Source organism: Acomys russatus, chromosome 29, assembly GCF_903995435.1.
Source record: "Acomys russatus chromosome 29, mAcoRus1.1, whole genome shotgun sequence".
NCBI lineage: Eukaryota > Metazoa > Chordata > Mammalia > Rodentia > Muridae > Acomys > Acomys russatus.
In genome coordinates, this window is record NC_067165.1 from 12,970,390 (window position 1) to 12,993,199 (window position 22,810).

The 22,810-nt window shown below is 52.2% G+C and overlaps 1 protein-coding gene across 1 annotated transcript; it reads left to right on the top strand.

Moving 5' to 3' along the window:
- The first annotated feature begins 662 nt into the window (after nt 1–662).
- Ptch2 (patched 2) lies at nt 663–21,390 on the top strand. Its single transcript, XM_051171686.1, has 22 exons — nt 663–1,191; nt 1,625–1,817; nt 11,568–11,757; nt 11,851–11,920; nt 12,035–12,126; nt 12,741–12,936; nt 14,758–14,879; nt 14,999–15,146; nt 15,230–15,361; nt 15,449–15,604; nt 15,692–15,784; nt 16,252–16,377; nt 16,466–16,584; nt 16,672–17,020; nt 17,128–17,440; nt 17,540–17,682; nt 17,765–17,945; nt 18,088–18,368; nt 18,476–18,613; nt 20,612–20,754; nt 20,835–20,934; nt 21,199–21,390. Exons 1-22 carry the CDS (start codon nt 1,120–1,122, stop codon nt 21,388–21,390), a joined length of 3,549 nt encoding a protein of 1,182 aa, XP_051027643.1. The 5' UTR covers nt 663–1,119.
- The last annotated feature ends 1,420 nt before the right edge of the window (nt 21,391–22,810 follow it).

Sequence of the window (22,810 nt, forward strand, 5' to 3'; positions counted from 1 at the left end):
ATAGGAGCGCTGACCCCTGGTTTCTTTGACTCTTAGGGAAGCACTGAGCATTCCTGTCTAGGAGGGGAGACAGACTTTCAAATGTTGTAAATAAATTATTTCATCACAAATACAGTAATAGGATAGGCTGGACAATACAAGCCTATATAATCCTTGAATTTGAGAGGTAGAAGTCGCAGGATCAGGAGTTCAAGACCACCCTAAGCTACTTGAGCCCATATATATTAATACAATACACAAACTGAATGTTAATAAGAACCTCAAAGAAAAAAGCAATTATCTGCCAAGAGTAAGGGGGAAATGGAGGAAGGCTTCCAAAAGTTTGGGGCCCCAACAAATACAAAGGCGAGAACATGTGAACTTAGGAAATTACTGAGGGCAATTTGAGACCCGGCAACAACCGAGGGGGTGTGAGGCTTTAGTTATAGTTGGATGATGCAGGGCTCTGAGCTTTGGAGCAATCATGAGAGTTACATTTTGGAGCGATGACTGCATGGAGAGAGTGCAAAGGAGGCCTTCGGGGTTGCGCTGGGTCGGGAAGAAAGGGTGGCCCTAAGAGGACTCCCTTTCTCAATACCCTGACTTACACTTAGCCAGCGACCAGCGCCTCCAGAACTCCCCTCCCTTCTCTTGCACTTTGGGCCCCGCGGGCGGCCAGGCGAGCCGGGGAGGCGAGGCCAGGGGTGGCCCTGCCTGGGTGGTCTCCAGTCCCGCCCCCTGCGGCGCCGTTACCTAGCAACGGATCCGGCAGCAGGGCGGCGGGTAATTTGCGGCCCCCTCAGCCAATGGGAGGGCGTCACCCCCGCCCGCTCCTTTTTCTGAGGCTCCCGCTGCTTCCCGAGATCCACAGTCGCCACCTTGAGCTGTGAGGTGCTTCCCAGCCAGCCGTTCCCACCCACGCGCGGAACCTACTTTGGACCGCGGCTCACAGACCGAGCGGGGCTTGGCGCCACCATCCCACCCAACCGCTCCCTGCCGCGTCTCACCCACGACCGACCGCACGTCCACGGCCCCTAGGAGTCCCCAGGTGAAGCCGGACTGCACAAGGGGCCAAGCCAGCCTATGGCAGCGCTCAGATAACGCAGGTTGGGGGCGCTCGCGCCCCCCATCCTCGCCAGCATGGTTCGGCCGCTGTCCCTTGGAGAGCTGCCTCCAAGCTACACACCTTCAGCTCGGTCCTCAGCACCTCAGGTGAGAATAGAGGAGAAGCTAGAAGAAGCGGGGCCGTGTCTTGTCACTTGAACGCTTGCGGGGTGTGTGACGTTTTCTCGTCAAGCGTTGCTGGATCTGTGAAGACACGTGAGAGCTAATGAGAGATGTGTTACTTTATTTCCTGTTATCTGGTCGATGAAAACAGCGTGTCTGTAGGGTCACCTTTGTGCCCAACTGACAGCTAGTGTGTCCTCGTGGCTCATATCGCTCAAAAGAAAAAAGAGAGGGCCATTCTCAGGTGTTGTGCGCTTATAGAGAAAGCACAGGGGAACAGAATTAAATCGTCCTCTGTTGGTAGCTACTTCCCGCCCAGCACCCAGAAGTCAGGGAACCGGGACTTGACAGAGGAGAGAAGGGAAGGAGTCTCCATCTCTCCGCTGACTCCCCGACTGACCTTTCTCTCTCACCCCAGATCCTTGCTGGGAGCCTGCAGGCCCCCCTCTGGCTTCGTGCTTACTTCCAAGGCCTGCTCTTCTCCCTGGGCTGCAGGATCCAGAGACACTGTGGCAAAGTGCTCTTCCTGGGACTGGTGGCCTTTGGGGCTCTGGCACTGGGTCTCCGAGTGGCGGTTATTGAGACAGACCTGGAACAGCTCTGGGTAGAAGGTGAGTTACCCTTGCTGCTTTGAAATATGGAGCCCAAGACAAGGTCAGGATGGGGAGCTGGTCCCTGAGCCCCAGCAGGCCTAGCCCAGGATCTAAAGGAACATCTCCTGATCAGAGCCTGTGTATCTGGGCATGTTGGAGAGTGCCTCTCTCTCCTCAAGTCTCCCTCAGTGCTCTGAATGGAGCTCAGGACATTGCACATTCTAGGCAAGTAAGTCTCTACCATCAACTGTGTCCTCCGTCTCACACCCAATCTCTCACCCATAAACGGATATGCCTAGATGCATGGCGGCATCCTGTAAATAAGCTTATGGAATATAAAACATATAATAATCTGTTTTGGTTTGGTTTATTTATTTATTTATTTATTATGTATAAAGTGCACATTAGATCACATTATAGATGGCTGTGAGCTACCATGTGGGTGCTGGGAATTGAACTCAGGACCTCTGGAAGAGCAGTCAGTGCTCTTAACCACTGAGCCATCTTGCCAGCCCCTTGTGAGTTTGTTTTTGGGTTTTTTTGTCTTGTTTTTGCTTTGGTTTGGTTTTTGGTTTTCGAGACAGGGTTTCTAACGATCCGCCTGCCTCAGCCTCCCGAGTGCTGGGACTAAAGGCGTGCGCCACCACGTCCAGCTGCTTATGGAATATTTATCTTTGTATGTGTATGTCAGTTTATTATCTATAGCTAGCCTTTTTAAAGCACTGTACATCAGAGATCACAATGGGACACGACCCATTTTTCAGTGGCCAAGGAAAGTAAAATGTGTGCTGGGATAAGCTCCATACAAAACAAAGCCAAGTGTATCAGGGAAGGCACGGAGAGATGTCTCCCTGACCAGAGCACTCAGAAGTTAGCGCTCCGGGGGTTGAGACAAGAGAGCTGCTTTCAGTCTAGGAAGTCAACAGCGGCCTGTCTCAGAGAGACGGACAAAGAGACAACAGACAGACAAGGACGATCGCTGGGGATGTAGCTGGATGGCATGGCAGGCTGCTTGTCTAGTGTGCGCAAGACCATAGCTAAATTTGATCCCTGGTGCTGTGGGGAGGAGATGGTACGAAAAAAGAGCAAAAGGAAAAGTTAAGTCTGAAAAAATAGGAAACTTCGAGCAATCCATCTGACCTGGCTTCTGAGTAAAAATCTCAGACACCCAGGCTGCTGCAGCCATTTAATGGAGAAATAGCATAGACTTTGAGGCAATGCTCAGGGTCAGAGGAGATCAAACCCTCACTTCCTGGTGGAAGCACTAAGCAATTCAGAATCTCACCATGCCTCTATTCTTTCCTGATGCCCAGTTTCATATGGCAGCTGCTCGTCCAAGGCAGAATCCCTGGCAAGTCTGCATTCGTAGGCTCCCCAGCCCTCCCCAGCCCTGGCCCGTACCCAAGGCAGGTCCCAGGTCGCAGTCTCACACCCTCAAGTTATTTTGAATGCTGGCAAGTCCTAGGATACAGAGCAGATGTTTCTTGGAGCCTTCCTGCATCCTGGGCTCCCACACCCCATCTCCACCCTGCCCCCAGCCCTCTGCAGACTCTTAAGTATTCACACTCTTAACACAGCCCTAGGGTCCAGAGCAGATGTTTCTCCCTGCCTGCCAGCCTGCCCCCAGCATCAGGACACACATGTGCACACATGCAAAGATGCATGCCCCCACACAAACTACAGCTGCCTGGGTGGTCCCAAACGACTTCTGAATATCCTGCCACAATAGAGCGAGTCTCCCGCCCTCGCCCTGCCCTTCCTCTTTCTGCATTCCCCAGATCTTCCCCAGTTCAACTCTGCTTGGACGTCCACATTTGCGCGTGGCCCTCCTGCACTCCACTGAAGGAGGGGCTAGTCCCTGCCCGGTGCTGTGGTTGTTCTGAGGACGGCATTGTAAGAGGATGGGAGCTGGTCCTAGGCTTTTTGAGATATGGCCTCTCCACGTCATCCAGGTGACCTTGACCTTGGGATTCTCCCACCATAGACCCCTCTGTGTTGACATTAGTAGGATCGCTGTCTAAAAGCAGTGATGGTGACATGGTCATTCCTCTATAGCTCTGTAGTTGAGTCTTTTCATTAACACCCTTCACACGAGGAGCTGAAGGGACTTGTCTCCTCGATTAGCTAGGACTGAAAGGAAGCAGGAACTCCTCGGCTATAAATGGGATGTTTTCCTTTGCCTCTTCTGATTTTTTTTTTTTTTTTTTGGTGAGGTGCGGGTTAGGGATCAAACACCACTATCCTGATCAACTTAAAACTAAGGGGTTGGCCTGGTAGTGGTGGCACATGCCATTAGTCCCAGCACTCAGGAGGCAGAGGCAGGAGGATATGTGAGTTTGAGGCCGCCCTGGTCAGCAGAGTGAGTTCCAGAATAAACACAGAAACTGTGTCTCAAGAAACCCACAAAGGTTGGGAGGGGCTCAAAAGTCAATAGTTATGGGGCAGGAAAGACAGCTCAGCCTGCAAAGTGCTTCCTGTACAATCGTGAGAACCCGAGCTTGGACCCCCAGCACCCATGCCAAAGCACACCTGTAACCCTAGCACTGCGTGAGCGGGACAGGCAGCTTCTGGGATTGCCAGCCAGTCTAACTGAAGCCATGAGCTGCAGTCCAGGCAGAAACCTTGTCTCAGAAGGGAAGGTAGAGGGGCTGGAAGGATGTCTTAGTAGTTAAGAGCATTTGTTGTGCAGCCTTGAGGACCAGAGTGTACACACACACATATGCACGCTTGCGTACACACACACACACACACGCGCGCGCGCGCGCGCATGTAACCCCCATCGCCAACAGGATGAAGGCAGGAGGATCGCTGGCATGTGTTGGCTTCGGACAAGCTGAGAAAACACAAAACCCAGCTTTAAGGAGATCGAGGGCATCTGATCCTCTTCTGCCTTCGGCCTGTGGACACAGGCATGCACACCGGACACACATGCACACAGACAGATAGCTCTGTAAACTACAAATGATAGCACGTACCCTGATTGAGGATAAGGAGCAGACAGTCGTTTGACGTCACAGACAGGGGATGATCACCCACCTGTTGGTGGAGCCCACAGCAGCTCATAGCTGAATCCGTAGGAGCTAGTCTCAGTTCTCACTTGTTTATTGATTCCTCCTATTTATTTGGTTGGTTGGTTGGTTTTGGTTTTTCTCTATGTAGCCCTGGCTGTCCTGGACTTGCTCTGTAGATGAGGCTGGCCTTGAACTCACAGAGATCCGCCTGCCTCTGCCTCCTGAGTGCTGGGTTCACAGGCGTGCACCACCCGGCCCGGCTTCTGGCTCTTCTTTTTCAATGTGTCTCACAGCTAACCATCCTTTCTTCCCTCTGATGGGTCCATAGTTAAGACCTTTTCAATCTTCCCCAACATTCAACTAATTATACATTTGGAGTCCTTGTAACCACATGGAAGAGAGAGAGGGGATGTGTAGAACTGGCAGGAAGAGGCTACAGTTTCTTTTCTTTTCTTTTTTTCCTCTGAGTCAGGGTTTCTCTGTGTAAGAGCCCTGGTTGTCCTGGACTCACTTTGTAGAGCAGACTGGCCTTGAACTCACAGAGATCCTCCTGAGTACTAGGATTAAAGGCCTGGCGCCACTCGGGGTTTTAATCTTGTAACAGGAAATTTGGCAATGGAGAATTCTAGGGCGATTAGTCGGGCAGCAGCAGGCAGAACTCAGGTTCTTCCTTTCTCGTCTGTCTTCAGCGTATGAGGCTTTGTCCTCAGGCTTATCCCAGAAAGCTGTTGTTCCTGGGCTTGGTGGCACGTTCCTATAATCCCAGCATTGGGGAAATGGAAATGGGCTAGCCTCAGCTACATAGTGAGTTCAAGGCCAGCCTGGACTGCATGATAATGATCATGATTGTGATGATGGTGATGATGATCGAGGAAGAGGAGGAAAAAACAAGGAAGCTGCTGCTACAGTGGTGGGAAATGAAAATCATACGAGGGCAGGGTGGCTCGTGCCTAGAAGCAGAGGCCAGCTTCTTGTTAAGAATGCTAGGCCAGCCAGGGATACATACGCAGACCCTGTCTCAAAAGAAAGAAAGAAAAGGGGATTATCTCTGTCTTGCATCTCCCCTCCTTTTTCTTTCTTTCTTTCTTTCTTTTTTCTTTTCTTTTCTTTCTTTCTTTTTTTTTTTTTTTTCTTTTTTTTCTTTTTTTTTTTTTTTTTTGACAGAGTCTCATGTAGTCCAGGCTGGCCACAAACGCCTTCATAGTGAGGGGTAACTTTGGTTCTCCTGTTTATACATCCTCTTAAGAGGAGATTACAGACACCAACCACACACAGTTATGTGGTACTGGGGATCAAAGCTGGTGAGCTGAACTGTCTCCCGAGCCTGCGTCTCTTTGGGCCTAGATACACAGGCCTATAATCTCAGTTACGTGGGAGGTGAGAGTGAAAGTTTGAGGACTTCCCTGGGCCACAGAATGACTTCAAGACAGGTCTTGGCAACTTACTGAAATGGTGTCTCAACGTTAAAGTACTAGGACTGGGGAGGTGGCTCTTGGTGGGCTACATAAGTTTGCGGACCAGACTTGGAATTCCCTACACCTGTACAGAGGCCGTGGGGCACACATTTATAACTCCAACACTGCAGGTGGGCACAGTGGACACTAGTGGATCCTGGGCCTTGCTGGTCAGCCAGTATAGCAAGAATGGCGAGATCCAGGTTCAGTGAGAGAACCTGTCTCAAAAAATAGAGAGGGGTAAGCCGTGGTGGCACACTCCCTTAATCCCACACTCGGGAGTCAAAGGCAGGTGGATCTTTATGAGTTCAAGGCCAACCTGGTCTACAAAGAGTGTTCCAGGACAGCCAAGGGCATACAGAGAAACTCTCGGGGGGAAAAATAGGGAGGGATAGATGAAGATAGTGGACATCAGCCTCTGGCCCCTGGCCTTCACACACACACACACACACACACACACACACACACACACACACACACACGCAGACCCCAGTGTATACATACATATGTATACACACAGTGGCACACAGGCACACACATGAACACACAGACTCAGATACAGGCACACAAACACACATAAGTATACATACTGGCATACATACATGTGTATACACAGTGGCACACACATACACACATACAAACATGCATGCACACACACTGGTACACATACAGACACATAATTAAAACTATTATTTTAAAGGGCTGAGGCGACAGTGGTAGTGTGCTTACCTAGTATACCGTGAGCCTCGGATCAGTAACTAAGAACATAAGTAGAGAGATGGGTAGGCAGGTAGGCATGATGATAGAGAGATAGAGAGATGATAGATAGATAGACAGATAGATAGATAGATAGATAGAAGAAAGAAGAAAGTGGGAAAATATTTTGATAAGCTTCCCAGCCAACTTCCTGCCTGATCTACTTGTTGAGAATGTATTACTGGCAAACCCTTCAGTTAGCAAAATGCAATGTGACTCTGATTCCTCCTTGGAAAATGTGATTTTACGCTGTGGCGCTAGAGAGGAGACCAGGTGTCCCTAACCATTGGCCTTTTGGAGGGTGGCCAGTGACATCCACCAGCTAGCAGAGAGGCTAAGGGACGGAGTCAGCCTGGCCTTCAAATCTGCCTCCACATTCCCCCCCCCCCCCCCGGAGTTCATATACGTCTGGTCAGATCCGGCTTGGAGCCTTCCGGCCCTTTGCCTTGTTATGGCGCTTTCCTGCCTCACTCTTTCATGTATTTGTTTTTTATGTGCCTGGGTGTTTGTCTACACGTATGTCTGTGCACATACTTGCCATGTGCCTACAGAGGCTAGAAGATTGTCGGATGCCGTGCAACTGGACTTAGAGTCAGCTGTGAGCCACCATGGAGGTACTGGGAATTGAACCCAGCTCCTCTGAAAGAACAGCCACTGAGCCAACTCTCCAGGCCCCTAGTTCTCTGTTAACAGTTTCGGACGAAACCCCAAACCTTTAATAGTGCCTAGCTCTGGATCCTGATTCATGGGCCGGCTCTTACTGGCTTGTCAGATAATGAAAACATCAGGTCGCCTGGAGCGCTGCTCCGAACTTACTGTGATTTCCTGTTCCATCACAAGGCCTGAGGCCCGGCAATAGCTCTTAGGCCCTCACAGGCACAGTTTTTGCACTGATACTTGAGAGCATCGATACTGAAATAGTGTTCCAAGGTACACTCCATGGTGGACCTCTGTAATCCAGCAGTGCTGTCAGTTTGTAAATCTGTGTTCATTGAGTACATAGTAACCTATTTGTTTTTTGGGGTTTTATTTGTTTTTTGTTTGTTTGTTTGTTGAGACAGGGTTTCTCTGTGTGTATCCTTGGCTGTCCTGGACTCGCTTTGTAGACCAGGCTGGCCTCGAACTCACAGGGATCCACCTGCCTCTGCCTCCCGAGTCATAGTAACCTATTACTGTTTTGTCATTCGAACAGGATCTCGCCCCGTAGCTCAAGCTGGCCTCAAACACAGCATTCCGACCTCAACTACGTGAGCACTGGCTTGGCTATGTGTAACACTGGAGACCAGCCTGGGCTACCTGAGACCTTATTTTTTTTTTTTAAAGAGAAGGAGTAGTGGGCTAAGGGGAAGTGTTGCAAGGCACATGCGCTGTTGCCGCAGAGGCAGCATCTGTCCTGGTTAACCAGTCCTTGGCAGGTGTGCCCGTTCTCTGTCTTCTTCCTGCTTTTTCCCAGCTGTCATTTCTCCTAGTTTCTCATCCTTTTTCTGTCATGTCATTATTCCCCTAGCAACCCCTGCCTACAATTCCATATCTGTACCTATGGTAACAGGCAGTTTCCTAGGTCTTTTGCCTGCCTTCATTGCTTTTTTTTTTTTTTTTTAAATATTTATTTATTGGAGGCTAGAGAGATGGCTCAGAGGTTAAGAGCACTGTCTGCTGGAAGAGCAGAAAATGCCCTTAACCATTGACCCATCTCTCCGCATCCTCTTCATCCCTTTGTTGTTGTTTTGTTTTTGTTTTGTTTATTTTTTGAGGCAGGGTTTCTCTGTGTAGCCTTGGCTGTCCTGGACGCTTTGTAGACCAGTCTGGCCTTGAACTCACAGCCATCCGCCAGCCTCTGCCTCCTGAGTGCTGCGATTAAAGGCATGCGCCACCACACCCAGCTCATTCCTTTTTTAAAATGATGTATTTATTCTTATTTTATGTGCATTGGTGTTTTGCATGCGTGTGTGTCTGTGTGAAGGTGTCAGATCCCCTGGAACTGGACTTACAGACATTCATGAACTGCCATGTAGGTGCTGGGAATTGAACCTGGGTCTTCTGGAAGAGCAGTCAGTGCTCTTGACTGCTGAGCCATCTCTCTAGCCCTATCTGCCTTTATTCTAATCCTGCCTAGGTGGGCACTATCTGGCTCTTTGTTTATTTGGTTGGTTTGGGTTTTTTGAGATAGGAGTTCACTGTATAGCAGGCTATGTAAGCTCATGAAATTCAACATTAGTCCCCCTGAGCCATCACTCAGTCTTACTTTAAAGTAAACTGGAATGGAGAGGTGACTTGGTGGTTTAGAGCACTGACTAGTCCTACAGAGACCCAGGTTCAGTTCCCAGCCCCCACTCTGTAACTCCAGTTCCAGAGGATCTGATCTGACTGCCTCATCGGACCTCCAAGGGCACTGGGCATGCACCTGTTGCACATATAGACATGTAGACAGAACATTCAGACACATAAAACAAATAACCTATAAAATAAAGAAATAAAGGTGGGAGTTGAGGCTCAGAGACACAGACAGAAGCAGGGCCTGGGGTAAGGCCTGAAGAGAGCTTTGTTCTGGTCCCTGAACCCGTTCCCCTCCTCCCGTGTACAGTGTGTCCTCTCTGCCCTGGCATCGGTCGTCAGCCTCGTCAGCTGATGTTTGTCTTTCTCTGTCCACATTTTATCCTGAGGTTCTTTAGTCTTGCCAGTGCCAGTGTGTTTTGAGTTAACTGTGTCTCTTTCTCCTGCTGTCTTATCATGTCTCTCCCAGTCTCTGCCTCCTCCCATCCTCCCATGCCTTCGTGTCCTCTTACCGTGGCGGGGGCGGGGGGTTGCAGGGAGTGGTGTCTCTGCCCTTTCTCCTTCCTTCTATGTGGCAGCCACTAACCTGAGCCTGGTGGAAGAAACAGACCCAGGGCAGTAGTGGGGATAGGAAAAAAGAGTGAATGTGGAGAGGCAGCGTGGCTGCCCAGGACTGCTCATGAGGAAGGGCAAAGGACTGCGCATGTGCGCAGATTTACGCTGGGAAGTGACCAGAGGCTTGAGTGTGGAGAGGACATGGTCCTGAAAGGGGGAAGTAGCATGTGGCTGCTGCGTAAGGTGGCCACGCTTGTCATCGCAGCACTTAGGAAGTAGAGGTAGGAGGATTGCCCCACATCTGAGACCATTTGGCCACACAGTGAGTTCTAGACCAGCCAAACTACAGAGTAAAAAAAGAGTGGGGAGCAGGGAAAGGTGGGGTCTCCGTCTGGATTCCAGAGCGTGACAGTGGCCAGCAAGAAGTCCCCCAGGCAAGTAGAAGCAAATCTCCAAAGTGTCCCTGCTGTGGCCCTTACCCTCCTCCAAATCATAGGTCATGTCCCCTCAAAATGCCACTTCCTAGCCAGGCATGGCGCCTCACGCCTTTAGTTCCAGCACTCAAGAGGCAGGGGCAGGCGGATCGCTCTGAGTTCGAAGCCAGCCTGGTCTACAAAGTGAGTCCAAGACAGCCGAGGCTACACAGAGAAACCCTGTCTCAAAAACCGAAAACAACAAAAAATCCCTTTCTTTCCCAAGCCCCAGTTGCACAGTGTGATTCCATGGCCAGCACTGTGTAAAACCTGAGATTTTCTGGCCTGCAGGAAGGCAAGGCAGGCCTGGCCCTCAGCTCAGCGAGGCTGGGGAGCGGGGTCTCGATCTCTCAGCCCTCCTTGATTTCATCTCCACCAAGGCATGGAGGCCAGGGCCCATCCTGCCCTGTGGCAGGAAGCATCACACTGAAGACTGACCGTGTCCCTTGTCCACGGGCTGTACAGTGTTTTTATTAGGTGCTGCCATCCCTGCCATAGGTAGCCTGACTAGAAGTGGCCTCTAGACCATATTTTTAGTAAACCATCCCCACAGGCCCCAGTGGTTCCTCCTTGTCCTGCTCAGCTAAGCAGAGAGGGACTGAGGGGCCCTTACCTGGATGTTTCTATACCCTGCAGGCCCAGCTCACACTCATGTTTTCCTTTCTGTGTGGGGACTGAGCCCAGGACCCTGCGCACCCTTTGCTGGCACTCTACCACTGAGTAATTCTCATTTTCTTTTTCTTTTTTGCTTTCTTTTTTCTTTTCTTTCTTTCTTTCATTCTTTTTTTTTTTTTTTTTTTTTTTTAAGACAGGGTTTCTCTGTGTAACAGCTCTGGATGTCCTAGAACTCGCTCTGTAGACCAGGCTGACCTCCAACTCAGAGAGAAATCCACCTGCCTCTGCCTCCCAAATGCTGGGATTAAAGGCGTGCACCACCACCACCTGGTCGAGTTAGTCCTATTTTCAAGCCTTTGCATTGAACCCCAGCCTGTGTGGGTCTACACTCTACACCACCCGAGTCCTGCAGCTGTGGGGTCTCCACCTCCTAAGAAAAGGGCCAGGAGATTGCAGGGGTGGGGAAGGTGTCAGGGTGGGGATTGGGGGTGAGTGAGGCCACCAAGGAGGAGGCAGACACTCTTCCACAGCATCTTCTACCCTGGAGGCCCTCAGAGATTGGGACCCCGTCTCCCTGAGCTCCAGTACCCCCCGGGCCCTTCTCCCAACCGTCTCCCTTTGCGTTGGCAGTGGACAGCCGGGTGAGCCAGGAGCTGCACTACACCAGGGAGAAGCTGGGGGAGGAGGCTGCGTACACCTCCCAGATGCTGATTCAGACCGCACGCCAGGCGGGGGGGAACGTCCTCACCCCCGAGGCGCTGGGCCTTCACCTCCAGGCCGCCCTCACGGCCAGCAAAGTACAAGTGTCCCTGTATGGGAAGTAAGTCTGGCTGAGGCTTCCAGGGGCGTGGCAGGGCGGAGGGAGTTCTAGGGTGGCGTCCCTCTTCTGATCACTGTGCCCTGGTTCTTACAGGTCCTGGGATTTGAACAAAATCTGCTACAAATCAGGGGTGCCCCTTATTGAAAATGGAATGATTGAACGGGTGAGTATCCCAGGGTTGTCCCCAAGTGCTTGGCAGAGAGGGTGGGGGTGTTGGGAGGACACCAGAGGGTAACCCTAGGGGTAGGACTGATGTGACCTGAGGTGTCCTTGGCAGATGATTGAGAAGCTGTTTCCGTGTGTGATCCTCACTCCACTCGACTGCTTCTGGGAGGGAGCCAAACTCCAAGGGGGCTCTGCCTACCTGCCGTGAGTGCCGCCCCAGCTGCCCCTGGGGCCCTTTTCATCTCCTGCCAGGGACTCCCCCGCAGAGCAGAGGGGTGTAGGGGCATGAATGAAAAGGGTAGTGAGAGCCTCGCCAAGTCCTGATTACCGCCCAGGCCAGGATCAGAGAGAGCCCGACTGCCCAAGGCTCTCCACCTGCCTCGCCTCACCTCCCAAGGGAAGGAGGACCTGTCTGATTTAGACAGGACACATAGATCCCCAGGCAAAGATCTCTCTGAGACTTTCCTGCTCATGGTACCTGACTGTCGGCTGAATTGTTGCTGCGACTGGGGGCGGGGAGTGGTTAAAAAAAAAAAAAAGCCTGTTAGATGCAGGTGCGTGTCTGGTTATAAGTTAGAACAAGGGCAGACATCTTAGTGTGAACTAGTGGGGCTTTCCTGGACCTGTCCACATATCAAGCACATAGACCCCAAGGTCTGTCTTAGCCCCTTTTGTGTCCAAAGCTCACTGAGCAGCCTGGCAGCTGAGGCAAGCCAAGCCTTGCACACTCTCCTTAGGGATCACCCTTGGGAGGTCGCAGCAGCAGACTGGGGGCAGGCATTGTTTTCTGACCTTCGTTAACCACAGGCTTCCCCCAGGGGCCGCCCTGATATCCAGTGGACCAACTTGGATCCCCAGCAGCTGCTGGAGGAGCTGGGCCCCTTTGCCTCTCTGGAGGGCTTCCGGGAGCTGCTCGACAAGGCACAAGTGGGACAGGCCTACGTGGGCCGGCCCTGTCTGGACCCGGATGACCAGCACTGCCCACCTAGTGCCCCCAACCATCACAGCAGGCAGGTGGGTTCCTAGCCAGATCTGTCAAGAAAGACAGTTTCTCCTGTGTTCCAAAGGGTTCCCTGCCCACCTTCTGGACACACACACACACACACACACACACACACACACACGTGAGTGTTTCATTCTCATTCACTTTTTTTGGTTTTTTGAGTCAGGGTTTCTCTGTATAACTCTGGATGTCCTAGACTAGCTTTGTAGACCAGGCTGGCCTCGAACTCACAGTGATCCGCCTGCCTCTGCCTCCTGAGTGCTGAGATTACAGGTGTGCGCCACCACGCCTGGTCTCATTCACTTCTAAAGAACCCTCAAGTGGCACACAAATCACTCTTTTCTTTTCTTTATTATTTATTTATTTTGGTTTTTCGAGACAGGGTTTCTCTGTGTAGCCTTGGCTATCCTGGACTCATTTTGTAGACCAGGCTGGCCTCAAATTTATAGAGATCTGCCTGCCTCTGCCTCCTGAGCGCTGGGGTTAAAGGCATTCTTTCCTTTTTTAATTATATGTAGGTCTGAGTGTGCATGTGAGTGTAGGTGCTGGAGGAGACCAAAATTGTTGGATCCTCTGGAGCTGGAGTCACAGACAGTTGTGAGCTGCCCGACCCGAGTGCCGGGAACCGAACTCAGCCCTCTTGGAAGAGTGCTCTTAACCTCTGAGCCATCTCTGCGGTACCCGCTCCTTTCATTTGCCTTTTCAGTATTTGGTTTGTTCTTTTCTTTGTTGTTGTGTGGTCTGTTTGTTAGGGGGACGAGGGTGAGACAGGGTCTCACTATACAGCCCTGGCTGTCCTGGACCCTTCTGTGTAGACCAGACTGGCTTTGAACTCACAGAGAGAGACCCACCTGCCTCTGTCTCCCAAGTGCTGGGATTAAAGTCCACATCCTGCTTTCAGTTTTGTTTTGCCTTTTTTTCTTTTTAAGGTTTATTTATTATGTATACAGTGCTCTGCCTGCATGTGCGCCTGCACGCCAGAAGAGGGCGTTAGAGGGTATAGATGGTTGTGAGCCACCATGTATGTGGTTGCTGGGAATTGAACTCAGGACCTCTAGAAGAGCAGCCAGTGCTCTTAACCTCTGAGCCACCTCTCCAGCTCTTATTTTGCTTTTTAAGGGGTGGGTGGGTGTGGGTGTGGGTGGGTGTGTGTGTGTGTGTGTGTGTGTGTGTGTGTGTGTGTGTGTGTGTGTGTGTGTGTTGCCTATATGTATATATGGGTGTCCGTAGAAGCCAGAAGAGGGTGTCAGATCCCTGGAGCTGGAGTTGCTGTTAGATATGGCTGCTGGGGAGTGCTCACAGCCAGCTGAGCTACCTCTCTGGCCTGTTTTTCCATTTATTGAAATGGGATCTTGCTGTATAGTCCTCACTAGCCTGATTCCTCCTGTGGCCTCTGTAGAACATTAGCTGTCAGTTCATGCAGTATGCAAGAGACAGTGCATGTTTCTGCCCACTGAGGAGTTCTGTGTAGGCATGGGTCCTGGAGGTACAAGCCCAGGGCTTTCTTTATCCAGTTTAGGTATACAGACAGACACACACACACAACACACACACACACACACATACACACCAGCATGCACACACACAGATAATAAACATTAAATTTTTAAAAAAGATTTATTACTTATTTTATATATATATGTGAGTATACCTGCATACCAGAAGAGGGCATCAGATCCCATTAGAGATGGTTGTGAGCCACCATGTGGTTGCTGAGAATTGATCTCAGGACCTCTGGAAGAGTAGCCAGTGCTGTTAACCACTGAGCCATCTCTCCAGCCCCAATAAATAAAATCCTAAAGACGTATACATCTCTTTCTATTCCCCTCTAGACTCCGCATGTGGCTCGGGAGCTGAGTGGGGGCTGCCATGGCTTCTCCCACAAATTCATGCACTGGCAAGAGGAGCTGCTACTGGGAGGCACAGCCAGAGATCTCCAAGGACACCTGCTAAGGTTGGGACTCCCCTGGTATTTGGCGAGGGGACCTGGGAATCCACACTGTAAGAGTAGGCAGCTCTTGCAGGATCATTGGGCAAACCCACGCTGACCCCCCTCCCATACCCCCTGACCAGGGCAGAGGCGTTGCAGAGCACGTTCCTGCTAATGAGTCCTCGGCAGCTGTATGAGCACTTCCGGGGCGACTACCAGACACACGACATCGGCTGGAGTGAGGAGCAAGCCAGCACGGTGCTGCAGGCCTGGCAGCGGCGCTTTGTGCAGGTCAGTGAGGGCAAGGACCACACGTGTTTTCTGAGGCCACTCCTGCCTCCTGTGTCCTCAGCCTCCTCATCCTGTGTCTCCAGCTGGCCCAGGAGGCTCTGCCTGCCAACGCATCGCAGCAGATCCATGCCTTCTCCACCACCACCCTGGATGACATCCTGCGTTCCTTCTCTGAAGTCAGCGCTGCCCGTGTGGTGGGAGGCTATCTGCTCATGGTGGGTCCTGCGTCTAGCAGCCTTGCCTCCCCTCCAGCAAGTATCCACCCGGAAATCCCTGTCTGAGACTGTCCTCTCTCCCCACAGCTGGCCTACGCCTGCATAACAATGCTACGGTGGGACTGTTCCCAGTCCCAGGGTGCTGTGGGTCTCGCTGGGGTGTTGCTGGTGGCCTTGGCCGTGGCCTCGGGCCTCGGGCTTTGTGCCCTGCTTGGCATCACTTTCAATGCTGCTACCACTCAGGTAAAGCAGATCTCGGGGCAGCCTTTGGGGCCATCTCTAAGCTGCACCACCCCTCCAGATGGTTGGTTCCGCACTCTGCCCCTCCAGGTGCTGCCCTTCTTGGCTCTGGGCATCGGCGTGGATGATGTGTTCCTGTTGGCACATGCCTTCACAAAGGCCCCACCCGACACTCCTCTCCCAGTAAGGACCCATCCACCCTCTTGGGCTCATCAGAGCCTCTTGGTTGGAGTACCCATGTCTGATTGGCTCATTAACCTTTCTGTGCATTCATCTTCCCGTATAGAAGTAGGAATAGCCAGGCGTGGTGGCACATGCCTTTAATCCCAGCACTCGAGTCAGAGGCAGGCGGATTTTTGTGAGTTTGAGGCCAGCCTGGTCTACAAAGTGAGTCCAGGGCAGCTAAGAGAGACCCTTTCTCAAAAAGTCAAGTAACAGTGATTGTGTCCTGAGGGCTGACAGTAGGACCAGTGACATAACGCAGGACTGGTGCTTAGAGTAGTGTGTGCCCATTCATGGTACCCGACACACGCTGGCTGTTGTGGCATCAGAATTCCATTTCTCCCAAGTTCCTGAGCCTTCCCTTACTCTGCCTTAAAGTCCCACAGCCCTCTGTGACCCAAAGGTATGTCCCTGCTCTGTCCTGGCAGGAGCGTATGGGTGAGTGCTTGAGACGCACAGGCACCAGTGTCGCACTCACCTCCATCAACAACATGGTCGCCTTCTTCATGGCTGTCCTGGTTCCCATTCCTGCGCTGCGGGCTTTCTCCCTGCAGGTGAGGCCTCATGAACGGATAGGTGGGCTGGGGTGGGCAGCACACCGAGCAGGGTTCATCCAGCTTGTGTCCCCTCCCATCTCCTCAGGCCGCCATAGTGGTGGGCTGCAACTTTGTGGCGGTGATGCTTATCTTCCCAGCCGTCCTGAGCCTCGACCTGCGCAGGCGCCACCGCCAGCGCCTTGACGTCCTCTGCTGCTTCCCTAGGTACTGTCCCTCCCCCAACCTCATCCTAGCCTGTCCCCTGCCCTGCATTTCAACTCATGACCCGTCTGCTCTCCCTGGCTCTTCCAGGCCCTGCTCTGCTCAGGTCATTCAGATGCTGCCCCAGGAGCTAGGGGACAGAGCAGTTCCAGTGGGCATCACCCACCTGACTGCCACTGTGCAAGCATTTACCCACTGCGACAATGGCAGCCGCCATGTCCTCACCGCTTTGCCTCCTCAAACCCACCTGCTGTCTCCGACTTCTGACCTACTGGGCTCCGAACTCTATGGCCCTGGAGGATCCACACGCGACCTCCTCGGCCAGGAAGAGGGGACAGGGCCAGAGGCAGCCTGCAGTTCCTTGCTCTGTGCCCACTGGACTCTGGCCCATTTTGCCCGCTATCAGTTTGCGCCCTTACTGCTCCAGACACAAGCCAAGGTTAGTCCCGGTGGGGCAGGATGGAGGCTCAGTGTGTCTGGCTCCAAGGAGGGCAGAGGGCTGGAGGACAGCCCTGGGCCTCCTGCTTAGCTCCACCCACCCCACAGGCCCTGGTGCTGCTGTTCTTTGGGGCACTGTTAGGCCTGAGTCTCTATGGAGCCACCTTGGTACAAGACGGGCTGGCCCTGACAGATGTGGTACCGCGGGGCACCAAGGAACATGCCTTCCTGAGCGCCCAGCTCAGGTACTTCTCCCTGTACGAGGTGGCCCTGGTGACACAGGGTGGCTTTGACTACGCCCACTCCCAACGCGCCCTCTTTGATCTGCACCAGCGCTTCAGTTCCCTCAAGGCTGTGCTGCCCCCACCCGCCACCCAGGCGCCCCGCACCTGGCTGCACTACTACCGCAGCTGGCTACAAGGTAAGAGGCCAAGAGACTGACAGGTAGGCACGCTGCACAGTGCACAGTGCAATCTTTAGCAGCTGTAGGCCCATCCTGGTCCACCCTGTGTACCTCCAGGTATCCAGGCTGCATTTGACCAGGACTGGGCTTCTGGACGCATCACCCACCACTCTTACCGCAATGGCTCTGAAGACGGCGCCCTGGCCTACAAGCTGCTCATCCAAACTGGGAATGCCCAGGAGCCTCTGGATTTCAACCAGGTATAGAGTGGGCTAACTGGTAAAAGAGCACTGGTGGGCTCTGGACCTCAGCCCAGGCCTTCAGCCCTCTCTGCTTTCACAGCTGACCACAAGGAAACTGGTGGACAAGGAGGGCCTGATCCCACCAGAGCTCTTCTATATGGGGCTAACTGTGTGGGGGAGCAGTGACCCCCTGGGCCTAGCAGCCTCTCAGGCCAACTTCTACCCCCCACCTCCCGAATGGCTGCATGACAAATACGACACCACTGGGGAGAACCTTCGCAGTGAGTCTGGGGGGAGCTCAGCTGGGACCTGGTCCTTAGTCCACACATGCCCTGACCCCCGCCCCAGATCCCCCTTTACTCTTCCACTCGCTCCATCACCTCCCTCTGTTGCTCTGTCTCCCCCCCCCCCTTCCCCCCGCAGTCCCAGCAGCCCAGCCTTTGGAGTTTGCGCAGTTCCCCTTCCTGTTGCACGGACTCCAGAAGACTGCAGACTTTGTAGAAGCCATCGAGGGGGCCCGGGCAGCATGCACAGAGGCCGGCCAGGCGGGGGTGCATGCCTACCCCAGTGGCTCCCCCTTCCTCTTCTGGGAGCAGTATCTGGGTCTTCGACGCTACTTCTTGTTGGCAGTCGGCATCCTGCTGGTGTGCACCTTCCTTGTCTGTGCCCTGCTGCTCCTCAGCCCGTGGACAGCCGGCCTCATAGTGAGTATTTGCAGGGTGGAGTGGGAGGGACCCCAGTGGCAACCCGCTCTGCCCTGTCCAGGCCAGTGCTCCTGCCAGGAGCCCTGGGTAAGCCCTGCCCTCCACAGGTGCTGGTCCTGGCGATGATGACTGTGGAGCTCTTTGGTATCATGGGATTCCTGGGCATCAAACTGAGTGCCATCCCAGTGGTGATCCTTGTGGCCTCGGTAGGCATTGGTGTTGAATTCACAGTTCACGTGGCTCTGGTAAGCATAGGCCCAGGAAGGAAAGGGCAGCTGATCAGGCTTTTTTTTTTTTTAATGTATTTATTTATTTATTACATACACAGTTCTCTGCTTGCATGCCTACACACCAGAAGAGGGCATCAGATTACATTATAGATGGTTGTGAGCCACCATGTGGTTGCTGGGAATTGAACTCAGGACCTCTGGAAGAGCAGCCAGTGCCCTTAACCTCTGAGCCATCTCTCCAGCCCCTGATCAGGCTTTTTCACAAATGGTGAGGTCACCTTCTGTGTGCTAGGAACTGTTTAAACATTTAAGCTGGGCATGGTGATGTACACCTTTGATCCCAGCACTCAGGAGGCAGAGGTGAGCAGATCTCTGTGAATTGGAGGCCAGCCCATCTATGAATTGCCAGGCCAACCAAGGTAACATAACAAGACCCTGCCTAACAGCAACAACAATGAAAACAGAATTGGAAAAGCCAGAGGCAGGCATGGTGGTGGCTTCTCTGTGTATCCTTGGCTGTCCTAGACTTGCTTTGTAGACCAGGCTGGCCTCGAACTCAAAGTGATCTGCCTGCCTCTGCCTCCCGAGTGCTGGGATGAAAGTCGTGCGCCACCATCCCATTTTCTAATCCTCCTGCAACCAGATAGTCTGCACAAAGAGCTCTCTTCCCCATCCCCATAGCCTTGCAGTAATAGATTATAAAAACAGTATATGAGCCTGCTGTGATGCTTATGTCTGTCTAATCCCAGCACTCAGGAGTCAGACAGGAAGGTCACAACAATGCTAAAGACAGCCTGGTCTACAGAATAACCTGAAAGACCCTGTCTAAAACAAACAAACAAAAAATGAAGAAAAAAGCAATATATGAATAGGGCACAGTGGCAACACCTATCATCCTAGAACCTGAAACTAGGTCAGTGGAGGCAGGAAGAGCTTGGAACCCTGTCTCAAACAAAAAAAGACTGTAGGTATCCTTCAGTGCTTGAATGCTCCCCCATAGGACAAGGCCATGGGTTGGATATTCCCTAGCATTGAGAAGGGGGGTGAGGGAGGCAGTGTGCACAACAATACAAACGAAGAATTTTTGCCAGGTAGTGGTGGCCCATACCTTTAATCCTGGCACTAGTGAGGCAGAGGCAGAGGCTAGCCTGGCATACAGAGTGCCAAGATAGCCAGGGCTATACAAAGAAACCCTGTCTTGTAATCCCAGTATTCAGGAGGCAGAGGCAGGCAGATTGCTGTGAGTTCGAGGCCAGCCTGGTCTACAAAGTGAGTCCAGGACAGCCAAGGCTACACAGAGAAACCCTGTCTCGAAAAACCAAAACAAACAAACAAACAAAAAAATGCCAGACAGTAAGCTGGTCAGACTCCACAAGCAGCATAATCTTAGCGTCATAGCACAAGTGCTGTCATAGGTTTGTTTTCTGCTTCTTCAAGACAGGGTCTCACAAAAAAAAAAAAAACAACAACAACAAAAACAAAAAAAACAGAGCTGGGCGTGGTGGCGCACGCCTTTAATCCCAGCACTCGGGAGGCAGCGGCAGGCGGATCACTGTGAGTTCGAGGCCAGCCTGGTCTACAAAGTGAGTCCAGGATGGCCAAGGCTACACAGAGAAACCCTGTCTCGAAAAACCAAAAAAAAAAAAAAAAGATAGGGTCTCACTATGTAGCCCTGGCTGTCCTGAACTCCCATGTAGACCAGGCTGGCCTTGAACTCACAGAGATCTGCTTGCCTCTGAGTGCTTTAAATGAATGAGTAGTACAGCTTCAGCAAAACTACTGACTAAACACCATTAACACTCCCTGGGCATTGTTCTGTGTGGCCAGTCACAGCTCTAGAGTTACCAGAGTGGACTGAACAATGCTTTCAGACCATTCCCATGAAGTCAGTTCACCTGGCCTTCTGTGGGGGAGGGCCTGGGTGCACCATAGAATGGAAAAGTAGCCTGTGGAGGCAGTGAAGAAGAGCTGGCTGTGACTGGCAGAGGAGGAACGCCAGGACTGTCTCCCTAGGGCTTCCTGACCAGCCAGGGCAGCCGGAACCTGCGGGCAGCTCGCGCTCTAGAACAGACATTTGCCCCTGTGACTGATGGTGCTGTCTCCACGTTGCTGGGTCTGCTCATGCTTGCTGGTTCCAGTTTTGACTTCATCGTAAGGTAGCAGAGGGCTCAGGAAGAGGGGACAGCCCATCCTGACCTCAGGGCCTGGACATCCACTGACCCGCCCTTTCTCCCAGGTACTTCTTTGTGGTGCTGACAATACTGACACTCTTGGGCCTGCTCCATGGACTGCTGCTGCTGCCTGTACTGCTCTCCATCCTGGGCCCCCCACCACAGGTGACCAGGCTCTCCTGCCTCATTCTAAGGGACAGGGTGGAGAAGCAAGGGAAGGGACAGGCCCATTACCAAATGCCCTCAGGGGCTCACAGAGGGCTTAGATGCCATGCTCCTGCCCTCAGCCTTCAGTGGGACTGGCCTGAGCCTTTTAAGACCCAGAGCAGAGGGAAGGCTTGTTTTGTGAAGTCTTAGATGGAGCACAGCTTATCAACAGTAGTGGTGATCCCCACAAAGGGGCTTCACTGAGACCAGTGTCTCTTCCAGGTGGTCCAGATGTATAAGGAGAGCTCACAGGTCCTGAGCCCTGCAGCCCCACAGGGAGGTGGGCTTAGGTGGGACATGCCCCCCACCCTGCCCCAGAGTTTTGCCAGAGTGACTACCTCCATGACCGTGGCCCTCCACCCACCACCGCTCCCTGGAGCATACGCCCACCCCACCTCCGATGAGCCCACATAGTCTCCCGCTGTCAGCAGCTCTAGCAACCTCAGGTAGCCACTGACTGAAAAAGCATCAGAGTCACAGAGACCCCCACAGGGCCATACAAAGTCACTGGGAAGCAATGGGCGCGGTGTGGAATGCAGCACGGACCCCTAGAGGGCCTTATGCTGCTGTCTGCATCTCCTGCCTCGACTCAGCCACCTCAAATCTATGTGACACCCAAGGAGAGCAGCTACTGCTTGGCCGAGAGCCTCCTAGCACGTAGGACTCATGGGAGCTGTATCTGTATCCCGGTTGGAGAAAAAGGCTGCTTTCTGGCTGCAGTGCGGCCTGTCCCCCTCTGCCCCACACTGACACCTCAGCAGACCAAGCCTGAGGGTCCCTCTCCCATTCATTGCTCAGTCACTCCTGGGAGTCCCCCTGCACCCCTCCCCACCGCCTGCCATATAAGTTATTAATATGAAGATGTTTATTTTTGTATATAGATGCTATCGCTGCTGAAAAGTTTTATTTTTAAAGAGTGAAATATATTCTATACAAACTCATTTCAGAACGACTATGGTGCTTGTTTTTAGATGACTCATGAGAGTTAGCTATCAGAGGTGGCCTGTGGGGTCATGGGGCCTGAAGTCCTGGGTGTAAAAGACCGCAGATGCTCAAGTTTTATCAAAATACTTGGTAATCAGGTCAGCATAAGGTGCTTCAGGAGCCCCAGGTTACCATGCAGACACAGCCAAGTCCGAGAAACACAGCACACACAAGCAGTCCTGAAAATGACACAGAAATGCCATCAAGAAACCGCTGTCACCAAGATGTGAATCTTTTCAGGAGGCCTACCCAAGTTCCTGAGGAACATGCACTTTGCCAAGAACACAAGAATTCTAGGCCTTAAGAAGATGCAAGCGGTAGCCAGGCCTTTAATCCCAGCACTTGGGAGGCAGAGGCAGATGAATCTCCGTGAGTTCCAGGCCAGCCTGGACTACAGAGTGAGTTCAAGGACAGCCAGAGCTGTTACAGAAAAACCCTGTCTTGAAAAACCAAAAAATTAAAAATAGAAGAAGAAAATGCAAATGGGGCTGGAGAGATAGCTCAGAGGTTAAGAGCACTGTCTGCTCTTCCAAAGGTCCTGAGTTCAATTCCCAGTAACCACATGATGACTCACAGCCTGCACTCAGGAGGCAGAGGCAGCAGATCATTGAGTTCAAAGCCAGCCTGGTCTACAAAGGGAGCCCAGGACAGCCAAAGCTACACAGAGAAACCTGTCCTGAAAAAACAAAAAAGTATACCTACCTACCTACCTATATGTGTGTGTGTGTGTGTGTGTGTGTGTGTGTGTGTGTGTGTGTGTGTATATATATATATATATTTTTATTTTTTTTTTTTAACTCCAGCTGTGGGCTATGGGGCTGCTTTGCAGCAGCTGCCTCTCATTGCCTTG